We start from the raw sequence: 26,194 nt of genomic DNA on the forward strand, positions 1-26,194 counted from the left end.
CACTATTGAGACGCCAAGTCAATATTGTGTTATAAGTGTAATGTTTTAACATTTACTATACTAAAATAATGTGTGAATCACTAGAGTCTATACATGTTTTTGTACTACCTATTTCTGATGATAGCAGTTTACCCTCTGTCAGAAAATCACTACTTAAAATTTAATGACCATTAACAATCACAATAATAAAGGTTGTACATAGACATAAAACAGACATAGATAATATCTTTACACATCCTTAACCTTTTTGTCTAAATTATTGGCTTAATATAAAGATTTTCAAGTTAAACCTATTATAAAAATCTGACAAACTGCCCCAATGTTAGATCTTGTTTTCTATATGATTGATTGATTGATTATTTGCTTAATTTCTTGTAGAAAATGGTTCATACATTATTTATGACCAATGTAATTCATGTATTGAAAGAGTCAAAAGGTTGAATTTTGAAAACAGTTAAACAGTTTTGGTTTTCCTCTTTGAATTGTTTTACGCTAGTCATTTTGAGGCCCTTTATAGCTTGCTGTTCGTTGTGAGCCAAGGCTTCGTGTTGAAGGCCGTACTTTGACCTATGATGGTTTACTTTTTACACATTGTGACTAGGATGGAGAGTTGTTTCATTGGCACTCATACCACATCTTCTTATTTCTTTATAAAAAATATATACAAAAGAACAAAACGATAACATTAAATGTGTATGAAATCGGTTTAGAATGCAGTTTCAAGACCGCAATTGTGAATAAACTTAACATAAAAATGATGTAAGGATACAGACGTTACGCACGGTATTCGGTCTATGTTTCATTTGACCATTTCTTGATGCATAAGTAGGACAGAAACAAATCAATTATGCGTATTAACAAATAATTACTTGTCTTGGTTCATCAGTTTAATCGATATTAAATAAAACCTAATTTTAAAATATTTAATTTTATGTATTATTACATAATTAAGCAATAAGTCCCATGTTCATAATGCCATTTTTGCCGTGTAAGACGTAACAATGGATTACGATGAAATTCAAACAGGTGGGATATAATATGATCAAATGCATGGTGTGAAACGGTTACGATAAATATCATGTCAGTTCGCATTCTAGTGGCCAATTTCGAAATTCCATACAGCTGTAAGATTTGAAAATTCGAGTATACAAAAATGAAAGCAAGCACTTCGATATTACAATATTTTCACATAAGTCATAAAAAAGGTTCGACATCTCTACACGCAAATGTAATTTTATTGAATTTTACGAACACATATTTATTTCTAACATAGCTTCTCTCATTTTATTTTTTTCAGTTTTTTCCGTGTCTCCCTTAAATGTTACCATAGAGCCATTGTTTAAGATTTTTCAGTACCATGCTGATTTAGGGTATAAATGAACTATGAAAACAAATGTTACTTCTGAAATGTATTTTTTTTAAAGATTGGTTTAAGCCTTCAATGTTAAGCAAACGCTAAGTTTTTCATCAATTTCCATCAAGTTGTTCATGTCTCCCCAAAATGTTACCACGTCCAAATTGAACGTTTTTTGCAAGGAACGCCAATGTAACGTATATGTATTTAATTTTCCATAGACTAAAAGTTAAGCATTTTTGTGTCCTAAGCATTTGACACGTTCTGTTGAATGATATATTGTTTGAAGAGAGTTTTCAAATATTTATTCTAAAATGTAATAAATCAACAAGAAATTTGACTTCCATCAAAGTTTTGTAAACCATGTGCTGATCTTAAAGGCGTCGAAGTTTTTGATAAATGATAACTTTTCTATAATACCGAACCTTTCTACTTTGGGACCTTTAGTAAAAGATAAGCTTCTGCTAGTACGAATGTTTGTTGAATACACTAACAGTTATTTCCACGCATCCGACAAACTGACGCATGTGAAAAATACTGATCCTAATTCAAGGACTGTAGATCACTTTTTAATCTTAATAAAATGAGCAATTTCAAACTGCCGTTTTATTTCCAAAAGCTGAGAATGAAATTGTAATTATAGATCAAGCAAACAGAGGATACATATAGTAGCTGTTGCTGCCATTGACCCGAACGAGAATTATTTTTCATTATAATCTTCTCGAAAGACTCATATTTGGAATGTTTACTGTTGGTAGTACGGATAGAAAGACCCTAAAATTATTTCAAAAAGTTAAGATTATGAGGAAATAAATAAAATCGAGAATTGAAAGATTATTCATTAAAAATGTATAATCAGTCATGTTCACAATCTATTATTTTTTTAGATAAGTAGTCAAACATGAAAAAGCCATATGTATTAAAAATAGTGCAAAGCTTGAAAGTTTTGTACAAAAGTCAGTTGAAATAAATGAAAATTACGTCGACTAACGTTACCATTACTGAACCGAACACTGTGCGTAACGTCACAGCACTAAACGGATATATACATCTATATCTATATAGCCCTCGGCACAGCCTCGTTTTCAGCGTTTCGTAATTTTATGCTTATATAGTTATCATATCAGGTCATTTTTATTGTCACTATTTTCAGTCTATCTAAGCTATCAGTCTATCATTCTGCTGCCGTGTACAAGGGTAGCGTTCAAAGATTTTGAGATGGATTTTGTATTTCCAGGAATACTCCAGTGTAAGTTTTATACTTAACATTATTGACAGTTCACTTACATAAATTAGAAAATGTTTATATTTTAATACGAGAGGATTTTGACCGAACGATCAATTATAAATCGTATGCGCTAATGTTCTGAACACATATTCAATATATTTGTATGTGATGTTATGTAGCCTGACATTTATTTTGTTTAAGGAATGACTATAATATTTTTCTGTCTATTAAGAAATAACATAAAAAATGTGGTGCACACTGAATAAATATTTAAAAGTGTGCACCACATTTTTAGGTTACTTCCGTCATAGACAGAAAAAATATTACAGTCATTTCTTATAACTTAATTCCATTTATAAAGAGTAATTTTGAAAAAAACGTTGGTAACGTCCCGGTCACATGATAAAATTATGTCTATAAGCTGATAGACAAAACACTTTCAGCCAATCAGAAAACGTGTTACTTCCAAAACTAAAAGATAAGTAAAGGAAAGAAGTTTAAATGCGATATCAGTAAAAATAAAAACCAAGCACTAAAGCCTCGGTCACACCTTACCGGATAGCACGAACGGACGCCTAACGGATGAAAATAAAAGTTACCCGTTGACAAAATTGTTATCCGTTTGGAGTCCGTTAATGTACTGACCGTATAAAACGGACGGGTAACGGATGCCTAACGGACACACATCGGATATGCAACGTACGAGAAATGGAAACATACCGGACAGAACGGATGTCGAACGTACATCCAACGGACGAGTACCGGATAAAACGGACACCTAACGGAAGCGTACCGGATAAAACGGACACCTAACGGAAGCGTACCGGATAAAACGGACACCTAACGGAAGCGTACCGGATAAAACGGATGAACAATATATACGGAAAAATTAAAGGCGACAATAAAAATACATGTACATAGCATCAATATTCAAAATTAGTTTAGGTGTAACTGGTTTTGGTTTATTCTTCAAAATACCGCAAAAAGTCCGTGTTTGACCTGAATAAGAGCTGCTTGATTGTGAAGAATCGCCCTAACTCTATGAATAATAAGAATTCATGAACCGTAAGAAATGACACCAATAATTGGCATTTCTGACGCGAAATTTTCAATTGGCATTTATCCGTTTCAGATCCGTTCATCATCTGTTTTATCCGTTATACGTCCGGTAGAAGTCTGTTTCTCATTCGTTCAACATCCGTTTTATCCGTTCAACGTCCGTTAGCAGTCCGTTGGTGAATTTATCTTGTAGACCTCCAACGGATGTATAACGGACATGTAACGGAAACAAAACGGAAACGAAACGGACGAGTACCGTACAAAACGGACGCCTAATGGACGTTCGACGAACATTTTATCCGTTGGACGTCCGTTCAAAGTTTTGAACATGCTCAAAATTTTCCACCGGACAAAACGGACGTCTACGGATAAAACGTACGCTTAACGGACATGCAACGGATATGAACGGACGTCTAACGGATAACAACTGACGTCTAACAGATAAAAACGTTCGAGCTATCCGGTAAGGTGTGACCGAGGCTTAAAAAATATAAAGATTTACAAGCTAATATAAACCATACTCAAGCTATGACTGTTCTAAAATTTATTGTTTAGACAACAAGCATATGATAATGTATCTAACTACTCAAATGTAGCTCTCTCTATATAATAAAGGAGTAGGTGCAGTAAGACCCCTTTTTGGCCCCAAAATATAGCAGTTTTACAAAATTGTTAAAATGTAAATATTTAGTCATTTATTGGATAGTAGAAAGGTTCTGCTACATAAATATGGGCTCTTTTTGCCAATACAATGCACATATATTGAGAACTAGCACCATTAATTCATGCTAAATTACTGAAATCTTAACAATTCCAGCATTTTAGTTAAATTTTAGACGGTTTCCGTGTGAAACGAAAGTGGCCGTATTCGTGTTCATCCAAAATATTGAAATGGAAGTTGTATTTAATGATAATACATAACATATATATAAAGATTGAGGATGAACACGGATGAGGCCACTTTCGTTTTTGACAAAAACCATCTGAAAAGTTACATTTTTTCGCATATTTGGTAGATTTCTCATATTTGAGCCAGAATCGGATCGTTTTTAATGACTAAATAAGTTAAAATCTTTCACATAAATTAATTGCATCATAGACACTTAAGTGTTTAAAAAGTGGTCAAAATCTTTCGTCAGATGAAACTGAAATTTGAGGCCAAAATCGGTCCTTACCGGACCTACTCCTTTTAGAACAGTCATAGCTTGAGTATGGTTTATATTAGCTTGTAAATCTTTATATATATATCACCTCATTAAGTTCAAACCACACATTTTTATTCTAACTTCAAATCACACCTATGATGCAAGTATTTAATAACAGTCAACCTAATCATAATGACGTCCATTTAACTTTTTGTGTCTTCTGCTTGCAGTCAAAATCCAAAACAATGAGCTAGTATTCAGAAATTATATAATATTTAAGGGATCTCGTCCAGTCTCTTGTTGTCATTTTTAACTAGACGATGCATTTCAAATTATATGTAAGTGTGAATTTTGCCCTTCTAACATTTGCGGAACAAACATATCATATTTGTTTTTCGTTCATCATATTGTACATACACTAAGCCGTTAGTTTTCTCGTTTGAATTGGTTTACATTTGTCTATTCGGGGTCTTTATAGCTGGCTATGAAGTGTGGGTTTTACTCATTGTGGAAGCCAGTACAGTGACTCATAGTTGTTAATTTCTGTCATTTGGTCTTTTGTGGAAAGTTGTCTCATTGGCAATCATACCATATCATCTTATTTTTAGGCAGTTAAGCTGCCTTATGCAAACGCCCTAAATTTGTGTTCTACCCAATAAATGCTGAAATATGTGCCATTGTTATTATCTAGTTGGATATTATGTTATTTATAACTAATTGGACAGTTTTTTCATACTTTTAATTCTTGATTACAAAAAATATGACCAGAAAAACCTTAAATGATCGTCGATTTATCCAAACATTTTGAAGTTGCACATAGGAAGTAGGGCACATCATGAATCTTAATGTAGTTTATTATCCCCAGAGATTTTGGCTAAGCTGTCAAAGAACAAACGTATGAAATGTTTAATCGCCGAAAATCTCTAAAGACAAGTAGTTTAGATTTCCCAAATGGCAAAAGTCGTAGGAAAATTGTTTGTCGTCAATACGTAGTCAACTACGTCAGTAGTCTTAAAATAAGTTCCACTGTTCATGCTGTTGGCGGCAATTTTAAATTATCAGACGAAGTTTTTGTATCTTTTCAATTGGAGGCAGGGGTTCAAATTAGCCGTTGTCCGGGGTGTTTTGCCGTCGGACTTTCGACTTGGTTACTAGCTACGCTCGACATGCCAGACTTGAGAGGAAATAAAAAAATTACTTTGCAAACCTTTTTACCAAAGTCTCCTAATAAACGATCTCAAAACTTGTTTTTAGCATTATTATTCATGACAGTGATGTTCATTTTGTTCAACCGCTAGCTTTATACAGAAAATCGCCTACAAATAATGTTTAAATTCGAGTAAAAACGTATCAGACAAAAACAACATTGAAAACAAAATGGCTGACATGATAAGAAAATTACAATATCGGATCCGATTCCGGAACCGGATATGGGTAATTCCGGGTTTTGGCGATCAACTTTTAAAAAAATCAGACAGATGACATGCATGGTAAATAAATATAAACACTAGAATTGAAAACCAAAAGATATATGTAAAAGAATGAAAAAACAGAAAACATTTTGTACTGAAACTCAAAATTACTTTTTGACAAATTTTAATGTCAAAATCCAATACAATGTGAGTCTTTGTGACAGCTGGGAACAGTATATCTAATATATATGGTCCTGGTGACAGTATAAATTTTCTTTATCAGTAATAAATGTTGGTAAAGCAAGTTAGATGCTTTTAAAGTGTAAACATATTACTGCAATTTCAATGGGTATTTTTTTCTCAATTTTGATGGGTCAGTTAAAATAGCTGGAAGTTTCTTATTTTACACATATAGTGCAACTAGATTATATGATACCTTGATTTAAGCAAATCATGTGATATGTATGTGGAGTCCTTATGGGCACTCTACCCCCTCCTGTTTGATAACTTTGAAATGGGTGAGATCCCCATATCTCAACCATATACATTCATGTATGGGACTATATAGCTAATCAAATGAAATATAGGTGAAGTCCCTAGGGTCACCCACCACCTCCTGCTTTAGAACTTGGAAACAGTCGTGATCCCCATCCCTCAACAATATTCATTCATGTATGGGACAATATAACCAATCAAATGAAATACAGGGGGAATCCCTTGGGTCACCTCATCCCTCCTGTTTGGGAACTTTGAAACAGTCGAGATCCCCACCCCTAAACCATATATATTTATGTATGGGACAATATAACAAATAATATGAAATATAGGTGGAGTTCGTGGGGCCACTCTACCCCTTCCTGTTTGAGAATTTGAAAACGGTTGAGATCCCCACCCATAAACCATGTATATTCATGTATTGGACAATATAATAAATCAAATGAATTATAGGGGGAGTCCCCAGGGTCACTGCACCCTCCTGTTTGAGAACTTGGAAACAGTCGAGATCCTTACCCCTTAACCATATATACTCATATATGGGACTAAATAACAAATCAAATAAAATATAGGGGGAGTCCCTGCGGTCACCCCACCCCTCCTGTTGTTTGAGAACTTGGAAACAGTCGAGATCCCCACCTTTAAATTAAACCATATATTTTCATGTATGGGACAAAAGGACTAATCAAATGAAATATAGGGAGAGACCTAAGGGTCACCCTACCCAATCCTGTTTGATAACTTGGAAACAGATGAGATCCCCACCCCTCAACCATATATATTCATGTATTGGACAATATAACAAATCAAACGAAATATAGGGGAAGTCCCTAGGGTCATCCCGCACCCTCTTGTGTGTGTTTTTAGAACTTGTTAAAGATTGAGATACCAGCTCCTAAACCATATTCATTCCTGTTTGTCATTTCAAAAATATTGAATGACATACAAGGTCAATCTCATAGGCGTCACATATGCTTATCCCTTTGCTAGACCTAACACCTGTCATTTTATTCCAAACTTAGACATCGTGAACTTGGGTGAAGGTAGGAGTCATTTACATTTACTATGGACAGGTCAGTCAGACCTCACTATTGATCCCTGTAGTAGTAAACATTTGTCTGATTTGTGTCTCATAACTTTTGTACTGTAGAACACAAACTCAGTTTTCTTTCCAGGGAAGCAAGTCCATTCATACTTTTACAAGCTCGTACTAAAGTCAACTTGAACTACTAACAGTCAACTAATACGAACAATCACGATCAACTAGAAGAACTGCAATCATTTCGAATTTGTACCACTGCTGACTCAAGACTCATGACCACGAAATTTCTTCTTTAATCAATTCAACATTTTCTAAGAACAGAAAGACTTCTAACTGGGTACCAATTTAGCATTGTTCTTATAAAGATGTTGACCCCCTAATAGTCAAAATGAAAGGGTTGAAAAAACTTTATATAAGTAGTATATTATATGTGATAGGACTAGAATTATAAATCAAAATACAATTAGGTTATGCAGTCAGTTTAATTGAAGTCTGGAGCTGGCATGTCATTTAACTGCTAGTAGTCTGTTGTTATTTATGTATTATTGTCATTTTGTTTATTTTCTTTAGTTACATCTTCTGACCTCGGACGTCTCTTGAACTGTATTTTAATGTGCGTATTGTTATGCGTTTACTTTTCTACATTGGCTAGAGGTATAGGGGGAGGGTTAAGATCTCACAAACATGTTTAACCCTGCCGCATTTTTGCGCCTGTCCCAAGTCAGGAGCCTCTGGCCTTTGTTAGTCTTGTATTATTTTAATTTTAGTTTCTTGTGTACAATTTGGAAATTAGTATGGCCTTCATTATCACTGAACTAGTATATATTTGTTTAGGGGCCAGTTGAAGGACGCCTCCGGGTGCGGGAATTTCTCGCTACATTGAAGACCTGTTGGTGACCTTCTGCTGTTGTTTTTTCCTATGGTCGGGTTGTTGTCTCTTTGGCACATTCCCCATTTCCATTCTCAATTTTATGCAACAAAAACATGTGATTGTAATATAACAACCTTAACACGAACTCATATGATATAATTGCACGACCTAACGATGATAAAACATCAAGATGCAATAAGTTTACTTAAAGGGGCACTAGCTGTCAAATTCATGGTCACCGATTTGACTCAAATTCTCATATTTGATTTATGATAATGTAAAACATTTATCCAAACTATCAAAAGTCTAAAATAAACAGTTTACAGAGCATGGAGTAGATAATATATAGGTTCGTTTCGTGTGTATTTTTGTTCAGACGCCATCTAATTACTATCGACTTGACCTCAGATATGAATAGATTAAACCAACACGTGCAATTGGATTTTTATAGGTCTGTTTGATTTTATTCTATAGATTAAAAAAAGATGTTTCTCATTGCTTTTAACCGTATAAGAATAAATTTATGTGCATCGAATTAGTAATCAAATGATTTACCGTAGTTTCACTTTCATTGTTGACATTCTTTTTCTTTAAACAACCGGTACACGTACAATGCATGCGTTGTCAATCTCTAGCGAGGGGTTAAATTGAAGTTCACATGAATACGGATTTAAAGAGGTCGACTCATTCACTTGCAAGTGAATAACTAATTATCATTGTTTCTTAGCGTAATTTGATAAAATTGAACCTTTTTGCTGAAAAACACGAACTGTTATTTCACTATTTCACTTTCATTATTGATTGAACAAAACAAAATCGAACTTGAGACTTTTTATATATCTCGTAGCTAGTGCCCCTTTAATTCACCGGACTAATCCTTAAAATGGAGAATGGAAATAGGTGATGTTTCAAACAGACAACAACCACACAAAGGGCTATTTAAAAAGAAAAATTCATTGTGGAATATTCGTCATTGAGACAAAACTCCCAACAAAGTAATACAGCTTATATACCTCTCCTCTTTATCAAAGATTTATATATTTTCAGCATTGATACTTCTCTTACTGAATATGATAACTAAAACAAAAGGAGAAACCTGGCATCATGTATTTACAGCTACCACTGGAGGTTAGTTTGGCACCTGAGAAATATTTAAGTTTGGTTGTAGAATTATTGCAGGTGCTAGCTAGTGGAGTTTAATTAATTTCGTTAAATTTATAAGTAAATAGTGATTTACCTACTAGCAACAATGAAAACATAAAACTCATTCTGATGAAAAAGTACTTTACAAGTTGCAGCAAGGGGATTAAGAAAAAGTTAAGTATCAGTTCAAATATCGGTTTAATATTTTTACGTGAATTTCAAACAAAAAAAATATTGTGATAAAATATCTAATGTTAGATAATACCCAATGTGGAGTGATTGGATAGTACGAAATAGCTCATACTCAAATTGAAATGGTCTTGTAATAACATAAATGTTGGTTTGTATTTTAATTTTTTTGTGTTTCATTTAATCGGAGTATGCCAAATTATAGACATAACTTTCCATTGAGACTATTTCGTTCTGTAATTATTTCTTTAATTGCATGTTTTTCGTCGTATACATTATGGAATCTTGCTATATATTCATTAGAAAAGAAAGGGTAATGTTATAAGCAGTTGACATAACATCTTCGCTGACAATGATCAACCAACTTTAACCATAATTATATATATATATTCATTTTATGCTTCATCAACGACAAACAATAGCATACTAAACACAACATTGAAAACTAAAGACTGGGCGGTTACATGCACTCTATCAAAACCGGGGTTGATCTTAGGTGCTTTCGAAGGGTAAGCCGATATTCTTACTACGTGTTGCACCGTCGTGTTGCTCATATATGGACAACCTTGGATAAAGTCGAATTTTGAAGGTCACATTCGGGGAAAAGATTCAGTAACATCTGATTAATGTGTTGCTTTCAAACATATATCAATAAATAACAATATCTAAAAGATTGAGCTTAGGCCTATAACCGTAACTAGAGTGTTGGGAATGTAAGAAATCTTTGATAACAACACCAATATGTTAATGTAAGTGTTTACTTCAGAATATAAACGGAATAGACTGGACACACACTAAGATTAGGCACGGGTTTAGTTCAGTTTATGCATCATGGCAGAAGTTTAAATGTGTATAGGAGTAACTTCACCTTTTTCTCATCCCTGGTCAAATCCTGTGACCGATTGGGCGCAAATTAATTTGGCGGTTATCATGATACCACCCCTGTTCTTTAGGTTAACATCAACTATAATATATCGGATAATGCAAACAGGGAATTGATAATAGTTTCCCATGAGTTTAAATTCACTTCCCTGCATATACCATTATTCATAATGCTTTCGGTTTTGTAAAGTATCATTTTCCGTTTTAACCATTTTTTGTTTTTGTTTTCAATTTTGTAAAGTTATGGAGGTTTTGCATATGCAATATTATTCCGCGATAAACATTTAAAGCACAATATATGCTTTAGTCATCTCAAGGAATGTAAATTCTATTTCAGTGACACCATCCTTTGTTTTGCCTCGGAGTTTTGTATTTTTGTTACTTAACTTTTTTGTAGGCATGGAACGTGTTTATGATTTGTACATTGGTAACGATACATCAGTCCTAACAAAGCAGGAAGCGGCTTCGTCCTCGTCGAGAGTCAAACAGCATTTCAAGTCAGACATCATCAACTACTGGGAATATTTCAATATTGAACAAGTAACATAACTTTATTAGTGTGAACATTTTAATTTATCCCTTCAATAATTCATGAATTGTTGTCGTGCAAATTAACATATTTACAGTAACAATTAATAAAAGAAAGAATAGTATATATATATTATGTCTACTTTTTAGATATAGACATTTTCTGTACGTTATTCTAGAAATTATCGTTATCAAGTGTTTTCTTCATTTAAAGTGTCAAAAGAAAATATGACATCACATCACATCAACTATTTATGAAGTGAAGAAAAAAATTCGAACACCAAAAAAAATTCAAAACAGAACGCCATTTCACAAATCGTAAAATCAAAGCTCAAACACATCAAACAAAAGGAAAACAACTGTCATATTTCTGATAGTGTGCAGGCATTTCCTTACGTAGAAAATGTCAATATGTATATCAGTCTGGAGAATTACGCTCACATACACATAGTAATTGGTTTGTTTATTACTAGGTTAAAGTATCGGTCAATACGGATGACACCGAAGAGGCGTATTTTATATTTAATGGGACAGAGACAAACAAAACAAACTGGTTTTCTACAGATAGAATACTAAGCAGTAACTATACAGATTTATCAAATAATACTACACACATGTACTTTTCAAATATAGGGTAAGTTTATTACGTATCTGTGGATTCATTATTATTCGTTGGATACCAATTTTCGTGGATTTCGTGGGTACAGGGAAACCATGAATTCAAATGGTCAACGAATTGGCAATTTGCTGTATGAATAAATGCAGACTTTTAGAAAACCACGAAATCAAATATCCACGAATATGTAAGTTTTCTCTAATCCACGAAAATTAGTACCCACGAAAATAAATGAATCTGCAGTATCTGTAATCATTATGTAGAAATATGTAATGATAAAAGAGAGAAAGAGGGGCAAAATATACCAAAGACACATTCAAACTCATAAGTAGAAAATAAACTGTCAACGCCGTGGCTAAAAATGACCATCAGACAAAACAGTACACAAAACATAACATATAAATATAAAGACTAAGCAACTTAACACGGGAGTGTGATCTCAGGTGCTGTAGAAGGGCAGGAAGATCCGGCTCCACCTGTAGAATTCGTCGTGTTGAACATGTTAATGCAAACTAGGTAAGTCGAATTCGGTAGGTACAATTCGCCGAAAATGGGACAAGATTCTAGTTACGAAACATTGAAACATATCAGCTGTCATCTACAAACGGATATTCGATAACGGTCAACCAACTAGTGATTGCGTTTGTATAATTAACGAAAAATTTTTTTATGATTTACACAGCTATTTGTAACTCGAAGATTAGCTTCTTCAAGAAAAAGCACCTAAACAGAATAATCTTAGTAGGATATCAAACAAAAGTAAATTAAGTTATTCAGGAAATTGTAAACGTTTTACAGTATGATATTGTTGATTTAAAAGGGGGAAAAATGACTAAAAACTAAAGTTAACTGAAACTAGTTCATATTTTATACCTTGTGAGACCTTTATTCTTGTTTTTTCTTTTCAAAGGCATGAGCTTAATTATTCACAACACATGTTGTTCTTCGTAATTGCTAAATACGATAAAGACGATATACTACACCCTAAGATGCTGGTATTGGATTCTAAAAGACAAAAGAATGTTATTGTATTCTTTCCATTAAACTGTGAGTATTTGTAGCAAACGAACTATAAGATAACAACTGCCATTTTTCGGACTTGGTGCAGGACATTTTAAGAAAAATCAGGAATATAACAGTTGATTTCTTTTCGTTTGATATGTTTTAGCTTTGGATTTTGCCATTAAATAAAGGACTCTCCGATTTAAATTTTCCTTGGTGTTTGGTATAATTAATATTTTTCTTTTATTTTCTAAGTTTATCACAGTTAAACAAATGATTTCTTTAGAATGTACGATTGTTGTTTGTGAATAATTTTCGATCAGTATTGTCACTTGCATTGTTTTATTATTAATTTTATTTTTGACTAATGAGTTATGTCCCTTTAGTGCATTTTGGCAACTCATTTTATGTGTTTAAGTTACAGATTCACAGGAGAAAAAGGCAGATAATCTAAAGATGTATATCAAATGTAAGTACATTATTGTGAAGCGTTCTATTCCTAGCATGTATTTTTCTAACATTTTGAGTCATATTAGCAATCAAGGGAATTCGAAGCCTACGTTGCATTAAAAAAATCAATAATTGCTTTCATTTAATCAAAGCGCTGTAAGCGCTGAAGGCAGTTAGTAAAACACCAAGACAATCGTAATAATGAAAACTGTGGGTTACTTCAACATTAAACATTCATATATTGGAAACTCAACATATACCCTCACGACACTTACCAAAGAGGAAATCCTGGATAATCATAGGTCTGTTCTATGTTCCTTTGGAATTTCAACCAAAGATGAAGAACTGGATCTTCCATCACTGTATTGGATACACAAACTACATAAGTGTCCTTACAAACAACGGTATATTGCTGGGTCTTCCAAGTGCTCCACGAAACCTCTCTCTAAATTATTAACATCTATTTTATCATCAATCAAAGATGGGCTTCAAAGTTATTGTGAAACTGCCTATTCTAGAGGTGGCGTGAATCAGATGTGGATGCTTAAAAATTCAAAAGATCTTTTAGAATACATACAATCTAACTCTCTTTCATCTTGTAACAGTATTAAAACATTTGATTTTTCTACTCTTTACACAAGTATTCCACATTCCAAACTAAAAGACAAATTGAAAGAGTTGGTATTGCTTCATAAAAAAGAATGGCCAACGTAGATACAAGTATCTTGTCTTAGGGTGATAAATCCTACTTTGTAAAGAATCACTCTGATTCAAACAAAAAATTCTCTGAAACTGATATTATCAATATGCTTGATTTCTTGATTGACAACATATTTGTTACTTTCGGAGGACGTGTTTTTCAACAGACTGTCGGCATTCCAATGGGAACAAACTGTGCCCCTCTACTCGCCGACTTGTTTCTATATTATTATGAGGCTGACTTCATGCAGGAACTTCTTAGGAAGAAAGATAAAAAGTTAGCAATATCCTTTAACTTTACTTTCCGCTATATAGATGATGTTCTTTCACTAAACAATTCCAAATTTGGTGACTATGTGGAACGCATCTATCCAATCGAACTAGAGATACTACAGATACAGTTATGTCGGCTTCATATCTTGACTTACATCTAGAAATTGACAATGAGGGTCGGTTGAAAACAAAACTTTACGACGAGATGATTTCAGCTTTCCAATTGTGAACTTTCCATTTCTAAGTAGCAACATTCCAGCAGCACCTGCATACGGGGTATATATCTCCCAATTGATACGATATTCCCGTGCTTGCATTTCCTATCATGATTTTCTTGATAGAGGTTTACTGTTCACAAGGAAGCTATTAAACCAAGAGTTCCAAATGGTGAAGTTGAAATCATCCCTTCGTAAATTTTACGGACGCCATCACGAGTTGGTTGACCGTTATGAAATAACCGTTTCAAAAATGATATCGGATATGTTCCTTACGTCGTAACTATTATCCCCTTCCCTTTCATGAAAATGACCTACCGAATTAGACTATTTACCGGATTTGTAATCACATAAGCAACACGACGGGTGCCACATGTGGAGCAGGATCTGCTTACCCTTCCGGAGCACCTGAGATCACCCCTAGTTTTTGGTGGGGTTCGTGTTGTTTATTCTTTAGAGTTCTATGTTGTGTCGTGTGTACTATTGTTTTTCTGTTTGTCTTTTTCATTTCTAGCCATGGCGTTGTCAGTTTGTTTTAGATTTATGAGTTTGACTGTCCCTTTGGTATCTTTCGTCCCTCTTTTTGTACATTTATGTTAATCTAATGAATTAATTGTTAAGGCAAATAAATTATATGTTATCAAGGTTTCAAAAGCAATGCATATATCAATGTATATTTTTTATGGTGTGTTTTCAGTGGTTCAAGTTCGCAATGATTGCAGTTGTTCTAGTTGGTAGTTAACGTTGGTTTTAGTTGACTGCTTAATCCTGTTGCCCCTTGGTGGAGCATAGGCCACTAACGATATTTCTTCACCTTGTTCTGTTCTTTGCTAGCCTCTCCAGATCGTGCCACTTGTACCCTTCTTTCTCCATCTCGGCTGCAACATTCCTTCTCCAGGTGTATCTTGGTCTGCCCCTGCTACGCTTTCCTTGTGGGTTCCACTGTAAGGCTTGCCTTGTAATGTTAGTTTTTGGCTTCCTCAGTGTGTGTCCTATTCATCGCCATTTTCTCTTTTTTAACTCTTCATCAACTGGGGATTGGTTGGTCTTTTCCCAAAGATCTTTGTTTGATATCTTCTCAGGCCATCTGATGTTAAGGATGCGCCTGAGGCAGTTGTTAATGAAGACTTGAAGTTTATGAAGCAGGTTTTTTGTTGTTTTCCAAGTCTCAGCTCCATATAAGAGAATGGTTTTTACGTTTGAATTGAACAAGCGTATTTTGGTCTTAAGTGTGATATTTCGTGCTTTCCAGATTGACCCCATCATGTTAAATGCAGTTCTGGCTTTGCCAATTCTGATCTTTACATCTTTATCTGAGCCGCCAAGATTATCCACTACGCTTCCAAGGTATGTAAAGGATTCCACTTCTTCTAATGCTTGGGTGTTAACCAGCAGACTTGCTTTGGACTTTGTGTTTGACTTTAACACTTTGGTCTTTTTATGATTGATGGAAAGGCCCGTTTCTGCTGCTCTTTTTTCAACCTGCTCTAGTTTGTCCTGCATTTGTTGGTGGTTGTGGGATAGCAATGCAATGTCATCGGCAAAGTCTAGGTCATCCAGCTGAGTGAACATGGTCCATTGGATGCCATTTCGTTTGCCATCTGTGGCTTGCTTCATGATCCAATCAACTGCCAGGAGGAATAGCATAGGTGAAAAGAGACAGCCTTGTCTTACCCCAGTTATTATATCAAAGGCCTCTGTTAATTGACCTTCATGTATAACCTTACTATGCATTCCTGTATAGGTGTTTCTGATGATGGTAATAAATTTTTCAGGAATGCCATAATGTCTCATCAACTGCCACAACACATCTCTATCTAAGCTGTCAAAGGCTTTGGCAAAGTCGACAAAAACAGAATAGAGTGATGAATTGAACTCTTGTGATTGTTCGAGGATGATACGCAAGGTTGCTATTTGGTCTGCACATGATCGGTTTTGTCTAAATCAGCTTGGTTGTCACGAAGCTTTTCATCTATTGCATTTTTGAGTCGGTTTAACTTAACTCTCTTTAAAACTTTCCCCGGAACTGATAGTAGCATTATTCCTCTATAGTTGTCACAAATGCTTAAATTGCCCTTCTTTGGAAGCTTTACCATGTGTCCTTCTTTCCATTCTAGCGGGACCTCTTCTTCTTCCCAGATCTTTCAAAATAGCTCATATAGCATTTGAGTTGATGTTTCAATGTCTGCTTTCAGTGCTTCTGCAGGTATGTTGTCAGGATCTGGAGCTTTGTTGTTCTTTAGCATTTTTATGGCTTTCATCATTTCTCCTGTTGATGGTCTTTTACAGTCTACTGCCAAAAGCTCTTCCGACGGTGGGATGTCAGCTTTTCTTATAGGTGGGTCCTGGTTTAGCACATCCTTGAAATGCTCATCCCATCTTTTCATTTGCTCTTCATGTGTGTTGAGTGTTTTCCCTTTGCTTTTGACTGGTCTACTTCCTTTCTGATGTTTCCCTGTTTTATGTTGTCATACAGAGCTTTGATGTTGTTTGCTCTGGCTGCTTTTTCTGCTTCTGCTGTCAGTTTGTCTACAAATGCCATCTTATCTCTCCTTGCACTGTTCCTGACATCCTTTTTAGCTACAGTATACTCTCTTGAGGCTGATTGTTTTGCTGATCTTGTTTTTGCTGTTGTTCAGGATATTTTTTATATTTTTCCTTTTTTCTACTTTTACAAGTGTTTCTGGCGTTATCCATTCCTGATGTTTCCTATTTTTTAAACCAACTGATGTTTCGCAAGCTGTTGTAAAAGCATTTTTAATCTCTTGCCAGTGATCTTCTATTCAAATTATTTCCTCTGCTGTATTCTGAAATATTGAGAAGCGATTTAGCTCTATCTGGAATTCTGATTTCTTTGTTTTGTTTTCCAACATTGATATGTTAAATCGTTTTCCTTTGATTCAATAAATTGATGTTTCTTCAGCTTCAATTTGACATTAGCTACAATAAGGTGGTGGTCAGTGGCAGCGTCAGCTCCTCTTTTAACTCGGACATCTTGTAAACTTCTCCAAAACTTCTTGGAGATGTAGACATGATCTATTTGGTTTTCAGTGTTCATGTCTGGAGATACCCATGTTGCTAGATGACATTTTTTGTGGGGGAAAACTGTTCCACCGATGACCAGATTGTGATTTGCACAGTGGTTGGCAAAGAGCTCTCCATTCTCATTCATTTCTCCTAGCCCATGTCTTCCCATCACTTGTTCATAACCGGTGTTGTCGCTTCCTACCTTAGCATTTAGGTCTCCCATTAAGATTGTGATGTCTTTGGAGCTACATTTCCTGGTGGTTTCTTCCAGCAATTGATAGAATTCTTCCTTGATATTGTCCTCTACACCATTTGTAGGGGCATAGCATTGGATGATGTTTAATGATATCCTTTTATTTGTGGTCTTGAATTTTGCCATGATGATTCTTGCACTTATTGGCTCCCATCCAATTAATGTTTTCTGAGCTTCTTTTGACAGCATAATGGCAACTCCTTCAGAATGTTGAGCGTTCTCCTCCATATGTCCAGAGTATATAATCATTTCTCCTGATGTTAGTTTTGATTGTCCTGCATCATTCCATCTTGCTTCCGCTATTCCTAGTATGCCTATTTCATATGCCTTCATTTCATTGACGATGGTTTGCGCTTTTCCTGGAATGTATATAGATCTCACATTCCATGTTCCTATCTTTGTTGCGGATTTAGAGTTCAGAAGTCTCAGTTGTGTAGCTTCCTTTCGGTTTTGGCCATCCAACGTCATTCTCCTTCTATGTAAAGGTCTTCTTTCTCTTTCATCCAAGCTTTGTAAATTTTCGTTTCGTGTTTCTTCAATCCGTTTTAACCTCTAAGCGGGGGATTAGCCTACCTAAAGGTTCCAGGTGGTTATGTTAAGGCATCTGGAATGTAGCCTTCCCCATACGGGTCACTGGCCGGTGGGGCATTGTTTGCCCTCATACGCCCTTTGCCGTTGTCGCTTGGCAGCAATCTTCCGCCGGGGCAGTGATCTCCCCACTATTTGTCCAATAGCTGGAGTGGTTGTCTTGAAAGGACTAACGGTTACCACCAACCGGGATTTGAAATCAGAGTTTTCCTTCTCCTAGACAGGCTGCCTTCCTAGACTCACGATACCCATCTTCCTGTCGCCCTTGTAGTTATGCCTGAGGCCTTTCGGTGCTCAGTATCCATCTGTTCCCACGGGGAGGTACTACATAGGACTTGATGTGGAGAGGCTATGTACTGGCAGGGTGAGACTGACAAACTGCTCACCTTTTCACATGTCTGTTAGCCAGCGGCGCTGACAGCGAGAGGTGACAAGCACACAGACACAAAATACAGCACACTAGACGCATCACACAACATTTAACAGACGTGACCACAGCGACTCACCCTATATTTCATTTGATTTGTTATATTGTCCCATACATGATTATATATTGTTAGGGGTGAGGATCTTGACCATTTCCAAGTTCTCAAATACGAAGGTGTACAGTGACCCCAGGGACTCCCCCTATAGGCTTATATTTCATTTGAATTTTTATATATACATGAATATATATGGTTAAGGGGTGAGGATCTCGTCGGTTTTCAAATTCTGAAACAGGAGGGGTGGGGTGACCCAAGGGACACCCCCTATATTTCATCTGATTTGTTATATTGTCCCATACACGAATATATGTGGTTTAGGGGTGGTGATCTCGACCGTTTTCAAATTATAAAACAGGACGGGTGGGGTGAACCCCAGCGACTCCCCTATATTTCATTTGATTTTTTATATTTTCACAAACATGAATATATATGGTTAGGGAAGGGGGTCTCCACCGTTTCCAAGTTCTCAAACAGGAGGGTGTACAGTGACCAAAGCTGGGACTCCCCCTATATTTTTTTATATATGTTATATTGTCCCATACTTGAAAATATATTGTGTTTAGGGGTGGGGATCTCGGCCGTTTCGTAAGTTCCAAAACAGGAGGGGGTGGGTGACCCCTTGGACTCCCCCTATATTTCATTTGATTAGTTATATTGTCCCATACATGAGTATGTATGTTTTAGGGGTGGGGATCTCGACCATTTCCTAGTTCTCAAACGGGAGGGGATGGGGCAACTCCAGGGACTCCCCATATCTTTCATTTGATTTATCATATTGTCCCATACTTGAATATATGGTTTAGGGTAGGGATCTTGGCCGTTTCAAAATTCCCAAATAGGAGGGGGTGGGTTGACCCCAGGGACTCCCCCTATATTTCATTTGATTAGCTATATTGTCCCATACTTGAGTATGTATGATTTAAGGGTTGGGATCTCATCCGTTTCTAAGTTATCAAACAGGGGAGGGTAGAGTGACAAAGGGACTCCCCCTATATTTCATTTGATTTGTTATATTGTTCCGTACCTGAATATATATGGTTTAGGGGTGGGGATCCTAACCGTTTCAAAGTTCCTAAACAGGAGGGGTTGGGGTGACCCAAGGAACTCCCCTATATTTCATTTGATTAGTTATATAGTCCCATATATGAATGTATATGGTTGAGGTGGGGATATCATCCGTTTCAAAGTTATCATACAGGAGGGGGTAGAGTGGTCCAAAGGACGCCACCTTTATATCATATGATTTGCCTACATTCAGGTATAATATAATATAGTTGCATTATTTGTGAAAATAAAGTAAGAAACTTTCAGCTACCTTAACTGACCCTTCAAAATTGAGAAAAAAAATACCCCTTCAAAACTGCACTAATATGTTTACACTTTAAATGCATCTTACATGTATTATCAACATTTATCACTGATAAAAAAAACTTTATACTGGGACCAGGAACATATATATTGTTAGATATACTGTTCCCAGCTGTCACATTGTATTGGATTTTGACATTAAAATTTGTCAAAAAGTTATTTTGAGCTTCTGTAGAAAATATTTTCTGCTTTTTCTTTCTTTCACATATATCTTTTGGTATTCAATTCTAGTGTTTATATTCATTTTAATACCATGCATAGATGTTTTTTTTGTCACCTGCCTGGATTTTTTTGTAGTTGGTCGCCAAAAACCCGGAATTGCCCATATCCGCTTCCGGAATCGGATACGATACTATAATTCGCTTCTTCAGGGCAGCCATTGTTATTGTGTTTACAATGTTGTTTTTTGTCAGTCAGATACGGTTTGACTCGAATTTGAATATTTTCTGTCGGCGATTTTCTGTATATAGCTAGCGGTTGAACAAAATGGACATCACTGTCATGAATAATAATGATTAAAATAGTTTTGAGATCGGTTTTTTTAGACTTTGGCGAAAAGGTTTACAAAGTTATTTTTATTTTCTTTCAATATTCCACTGGAATTATTTTCCTAAATAACAGAATGGCAAGATGCATCTTCGAAAACTATGTAGGTGAAGAATTTGAAACAAAGATAGGGCTACCACAAGGATCAGTTCTGGCTCCCACATTATTCAACATCTTTATCAACGACCTACTGGGAGACATTCTAGGAGACTACACCAAATTTGCTGATGACGGAACACTCTGGCAAACGGCCCAACCAGACCAGATACTGGAACTCAAAGATAGAATGAAGGATGACATCACAAAGGCAGTGAAATGGACTCAAAAATGGAGAGTAAACATCAACCTAGACAAAACTGAAATATGCATCTTTTCAAAAAAAAAAAAAACATCGATGAAGAGGACAAACGCATTTTGATTCAAGGTAAAGAACTGAAATACAACTCAACACCAAAGCTTCTTGGAATCATTATGGACGAGAAAATGACCTTCAGTAAACACATTGATGCAATTGAAAAGAGAGCAAACCGTAACTTAACTATTCTGAGAGAAGTGCGACAGATCAGCAAATTAAAGACAGAAAAGTTATTACAATTATACTACAGTCTAGTCAGATCAGTCATGGAATATTGTAGTCCGGCCTGGCAAATAGCAGAACCAAAAGACCTGCAAAAACTTGACAGAGTACAGAGAAAAGCACTTATCCTATGCATGGATATGCCTACAACATCTGGCAGAGAAGCACTAGAAGTGGAATCAGGAGTTATGCCAATAGACCTGAGACTAGAACAAATAGCCATTAAAGAGATTGCAAAGATTAAATCCAAATCTGCACAGGAACCAATCAAACAGCAACTTGTGAGGTATGAAGAACATGACGCATATGACAAGTATCCAACACCAATGGGCAAAGCACTAAGCCAAGCAGCAGAAATGGAAAAACAGACAAAGATAAACATCAATCTTATAGAACCAGAGTTTACCTACAGACTGGGAGAAACTCAAATGACTCAATCAAAACCTTTATATTGGAGTCGACTAGGCAACTCAAAATCAAGGACAAATGAGCAACAGGAACTTTGCCAGGAAACCAGTAACCAACTCATGGGAGACTGCACACAAGAACAAGCAATATCGTTTACAGATGGATCATGCCTAGGGAACCCAGGACCCTGTGGATCAGGTGCAATTATCTATGCTGAACACATTAAACCTGCTGCCAGATTACATAGACCTGTGGCACAAAGAGGATCCATCCTTCTGGCGGAACTCATAGCAATTCTCATGGTCCTAGAATACTGCATTACAGAAAACATTTACAATGCAATACAAAGAATCAAAATTTTCTCTGACAGTCAAAGCGCCGTGGGATTACTTACACTGAACTGGGCCCCAAACAGCTACATCTCCGTAATAAGAGAAATAAAAGAAAATATTGAACATCTTAGGCAAAAAGGACTCAATGTAATTGTAGCATGGACACCAGGACATGCCAACATAGTTGGTAATGATGAGGCTGACATCCTTGCAAAAACAGCGACAGAGGAAGCAAAAGAATTACCACCGGAAAATAACGTCATAACACTACAGGACGTCAAACAAGCAGCATACAACAGTACAGGAAATAAATGGCAGAGAAGATGGGAAATATCTGAGAGAGGCAGGGACCTTTATGAAAAAATACCAACTACAAAACACTCAATTATGTATGATTTCCCAACTAAAAGACATTTCAGTATATTCGCCCAACTAAGAACTGGCTATACAGAACTGAATTACTACAAGAACCGAGTAGGCCAAACCAACGCCATAGAGTCATGCAACTGTGGAGCACCTGAAACGCCTCAACATTTCCTTCTGGAGTGTCCCTACTATGAAAAAGAACGAGAAGATATGCTACACCAAATATCCAAAGAGGTCGGGGTCAGAAACTTGAATTTAGCTACTATGCTGACAAGACTGGACGGCGAAAACACAGAAGAGACAAAAGCCAAATTACAAACAGTGGCACATTACATTGACAGAACGGGCAGATTTAATACTGCTGTTCCTCAATCCCAATCTTAACCAGCGCATACCAAATTTAAAGCACAGAGAAGAAAATACATCGAGGAAAACGCACCAGAGAGTAAACCGTACATTGGGACAATTCGTGCCAACAGGCCTTAAGATTGAGGATTGAGGGCGTGGCTAGTAACCAAGTCGAAAGTCCGCTTGCATTTAAGAGACCTCGTACCACCGCTAATTTGAACCCCTGCCTCCAAATTGAAAAGATACGAAAATTTCGTCTTCTAATTTGAAATTGCCGCCAACAACATGAACAGTTGAACTTATTATATGATAAACTACTGACGTTGTACTACGTATTGATGACAAACAATATTCTTACGACTTTTGCTATTTGGGAAATCTAAACTACCTGTCTTTAATAAAGATTTTCGGCGATTAAATATTTCATACAATTGTTCTTTGACATCTTAGCCAAAAGCACAGGCGATAATAAACTACAAAAGGATTCCTAATGAGCATTACTTCCAATGTGCAACTTCAAAACTTTTGAGTTATTCGACGATCATTTAAGGTTTTTCTGGTCATATTTTTTGTAATCCAGAACTAAAAGTATTAAAAAAGTGTTCAATTAGTTATATGTAACATAGTAGCCAGCTAGATAATAACAATGGTCAGTATTTCAGTATTTATTGGGTAGAAAACAAATCTTGGGTGCTTGCATAATGCAGCTTAACTGCATAAAAATACGTAAATACGTTACAATCTAAAACAAATGTCCGATGTCGAACATGACTAGTTCAATAAATCATGTCCTAATAGTTATCAAATGTACCAGGATTATAATTTAGTACGCCAGAAGAGCGTTTCGTCTACATAAGACTCATCAGTGACGCTCAAATCAAAATAGTCATGAAGCCAAAACAAGTACAAAGTTGAAGAGCATTTAGGGCTTTAAACATACATATCGTTTATACATGTCCAATTGAGATCCCGAAACATGTCGCGTTTCTTTCAGACAACATAAGTTCGCTTACAACGTCATATTGCGATAGAAAAGGAAGACCGTTCACTATTTATATTTGCATATGAATCATAGCGACATGCAATATTCTTTACCTTTAATAAACTAATCATAGCGACATGCAATATTCTTTACCTTTAAAGACACTTAGTCTGGTATCTTTATTGCATATTCGTCTTTAATAATCGGAATGATCAGAGTAGGGAACCAGTCTGCTAAAAAAGAGAGGCGAAAGGGACATTCAAACTTGTAAGTCAAAAATAAACTGAAAACGTCATGGCAACAATATAAAAAGGAAAAAGACAAAACAACAAGCAGTAGTATACAAAACACAAAATAGATGCATCAAGTAAAACTCTTAGTCAAATATTTAACAACTAGAACATATGCTGTCCTTATGATAGATATTATATTTGACTACCGGAAGGAGAAATGTATTTGATAAACAACACATACATAATAAGATGACGGATTGAATTAGAAATGAACAAAATGCAAAATAATCAAATAATACTAGTTGTATTACGCATGATGCGATCTATCATCTTATCATTATGAAAATCCTATAACTTTATGATAAGTAAATATTTATTGACGAATCAATCCACGGAAAATTTCTTTTTTTAAATCCCGAATTTGAAATTATATCAAATGTGCAACACCGAATTCGGTATGTACATCATTTGTAAAAAAAGATATACATTTATCGGCATTTGTAACATTTTCCCTTTGACCTTACTTCCTAACATTATTAAGATCGTGGATATGAATTGATACTGTATGCATTTTGGATTGTTACACTGAGTTTAAACATGGTTATATTTGCCTAAATACTCAAATACAAAAATTTACAGTTGGTTCACGTACCATTGAATGCCATGAAGAGAATGTGAGCAGAACAACAATTATGATAACGACAGAATCCACCAACATAACAAAAGTATCTACATCTGCACAAGAAGAAATCAATAATACACAAGATAGAATAGAGAAACTAAAGCAAGTTTTACATGTCGACCTCAAGTCTACCTCAAGTAAGTATTAGTAAGAGGAGAACTTAATATCGCCTGATATCACGACCTCAAGTCTACCTGAAGTAAGTACTATTAAAGGGAGAACATAATATCGCATGATATCACGACCCAAAGTCTACCTCAAGTAAGTACTAGTAAGGGGAGACCTTAATAGCGCATGACATCAACAAATAATAAAGAAGTCAACTTCAAGTAAGGACTAGTAAGGGGATAACTTAAAATCGCATGATATCAACAAATAATAAACAAGTCAACCTCAAGTAAGTACTAGGAGAGAGAGAACTTAATGTCGCATGATATCAACAAATAATAAACAAGTCAACTTCAAGTAAGTACTATTAAGATGAAAACTTAATATCGTATGATATCACAACCCCAAGTCTACCTCAAGTAAGTACTATTAAGGGGAGAACATAATATCGCATGATATCACGACCCCAGGTCTACCTCAAGTAAGTACTTGTAAGGGGAGAACATTATATCGCATGATATCACGACTCCAACTACCTCAAGTAAGTACTAGTAATTATAAGGGGAGAACTTATATCGCATGATGTCAACAAATAGTGAACGAGTCAACTTCAAGTAAGTACTAGTAAGGGTAGAAATTAATATCGCATGATATCAACAAATAATAAACAAGTCAACTTCAAGTAAGTACTAGTAAGGGGAGAACTTAATATCGCATGATATCAACAAATTTAAACGGGTATGTTGACGATGTTTAACCTTTTCCTTAACTGTCCTTACTATAACAATTCCCCGTTAGTAACATATTTTGGTTGATTCATGACCAATATACAAGCATGCAGATTAAATTAAGACTGAGTGAAGCCTTATTTCACATAGTGTTAGTTGAAGTTTGACGTTTTGCATATGATATTGAAGCTCACTCTTATAACACCTTTGTTTTACTTCCACAACAAGGTGCTAACAAAAAAATTTAATTTCTTTATAAATGCGTATTTTTGTTTTATTCTTGTCACTGCTGAATCGGGGAGGGGGCTGAATGAATGTGATAGTTTACATATCAAATGTGATGTGTCCACTTGATACTGTTAATTCGCAAGCCTAAAGTAAAAATAAAATATAAAGAATATATTATTAGTAGATCTGAATAGAAGGATTTGTCTTTAAATCAATCCGATAAAATTGAGAATGGAAATGGGGAATATGTCAAAGAGACAAAAACCCGACCAACGAACAGACAACAGCCGAATGCAACCAATGGGTCTTCAACACAGCGAGACAATCACACA

General features: G+C 35.6%; 1 protein-coding gene across 1 annotated transcript; it reads left to right on the forward strand.

Moving 5' to 3' along the window:
* Window positions 1-2,529: 2,529 nt before the first annotated feature.
* LOC143056166 (uncharacterized) lies at window positions 2,530-24,946 on the forward strand. Its single transcript, XM_076229248.1, has 7 exons — window positions 2,530-2,603; window positions 9,654-9,734; window positions 11,218-11,360; window positions 11,822-11,982; window positions 12,875-13,011; window positions 13,385-13,435; window positions 24,756-24,946. The coding sequence occupies exons 1-7, from the start codon at window positions 2,573-2,575 to the stop codon at window positions 24,944-24,946; spliced, it is 795 nt and encodes a 264-aa protein (XP_076085363.1). The 5' UTR covers window positions 2,530-2,572.
* The last annotated feature ends 1,248 nt before the right edge of the window (window positions 24,947-26,194 follow it).

Source organism: Mytilus galloprovincialis, chromosome 13 (genome assembly GCF_965363235.1).
Source record: "Mytilus galloprovincialis chromosome 13, xbMytGall1.hap1.1, whole genome shotgun sequence".
NCBI classification, from domain to species: Eukaryota; Metazoa; Mollusca; class Bivalvia; order Mytilida; family Mytilidae; genus Mytilus; species Mytilus galloprovincialis.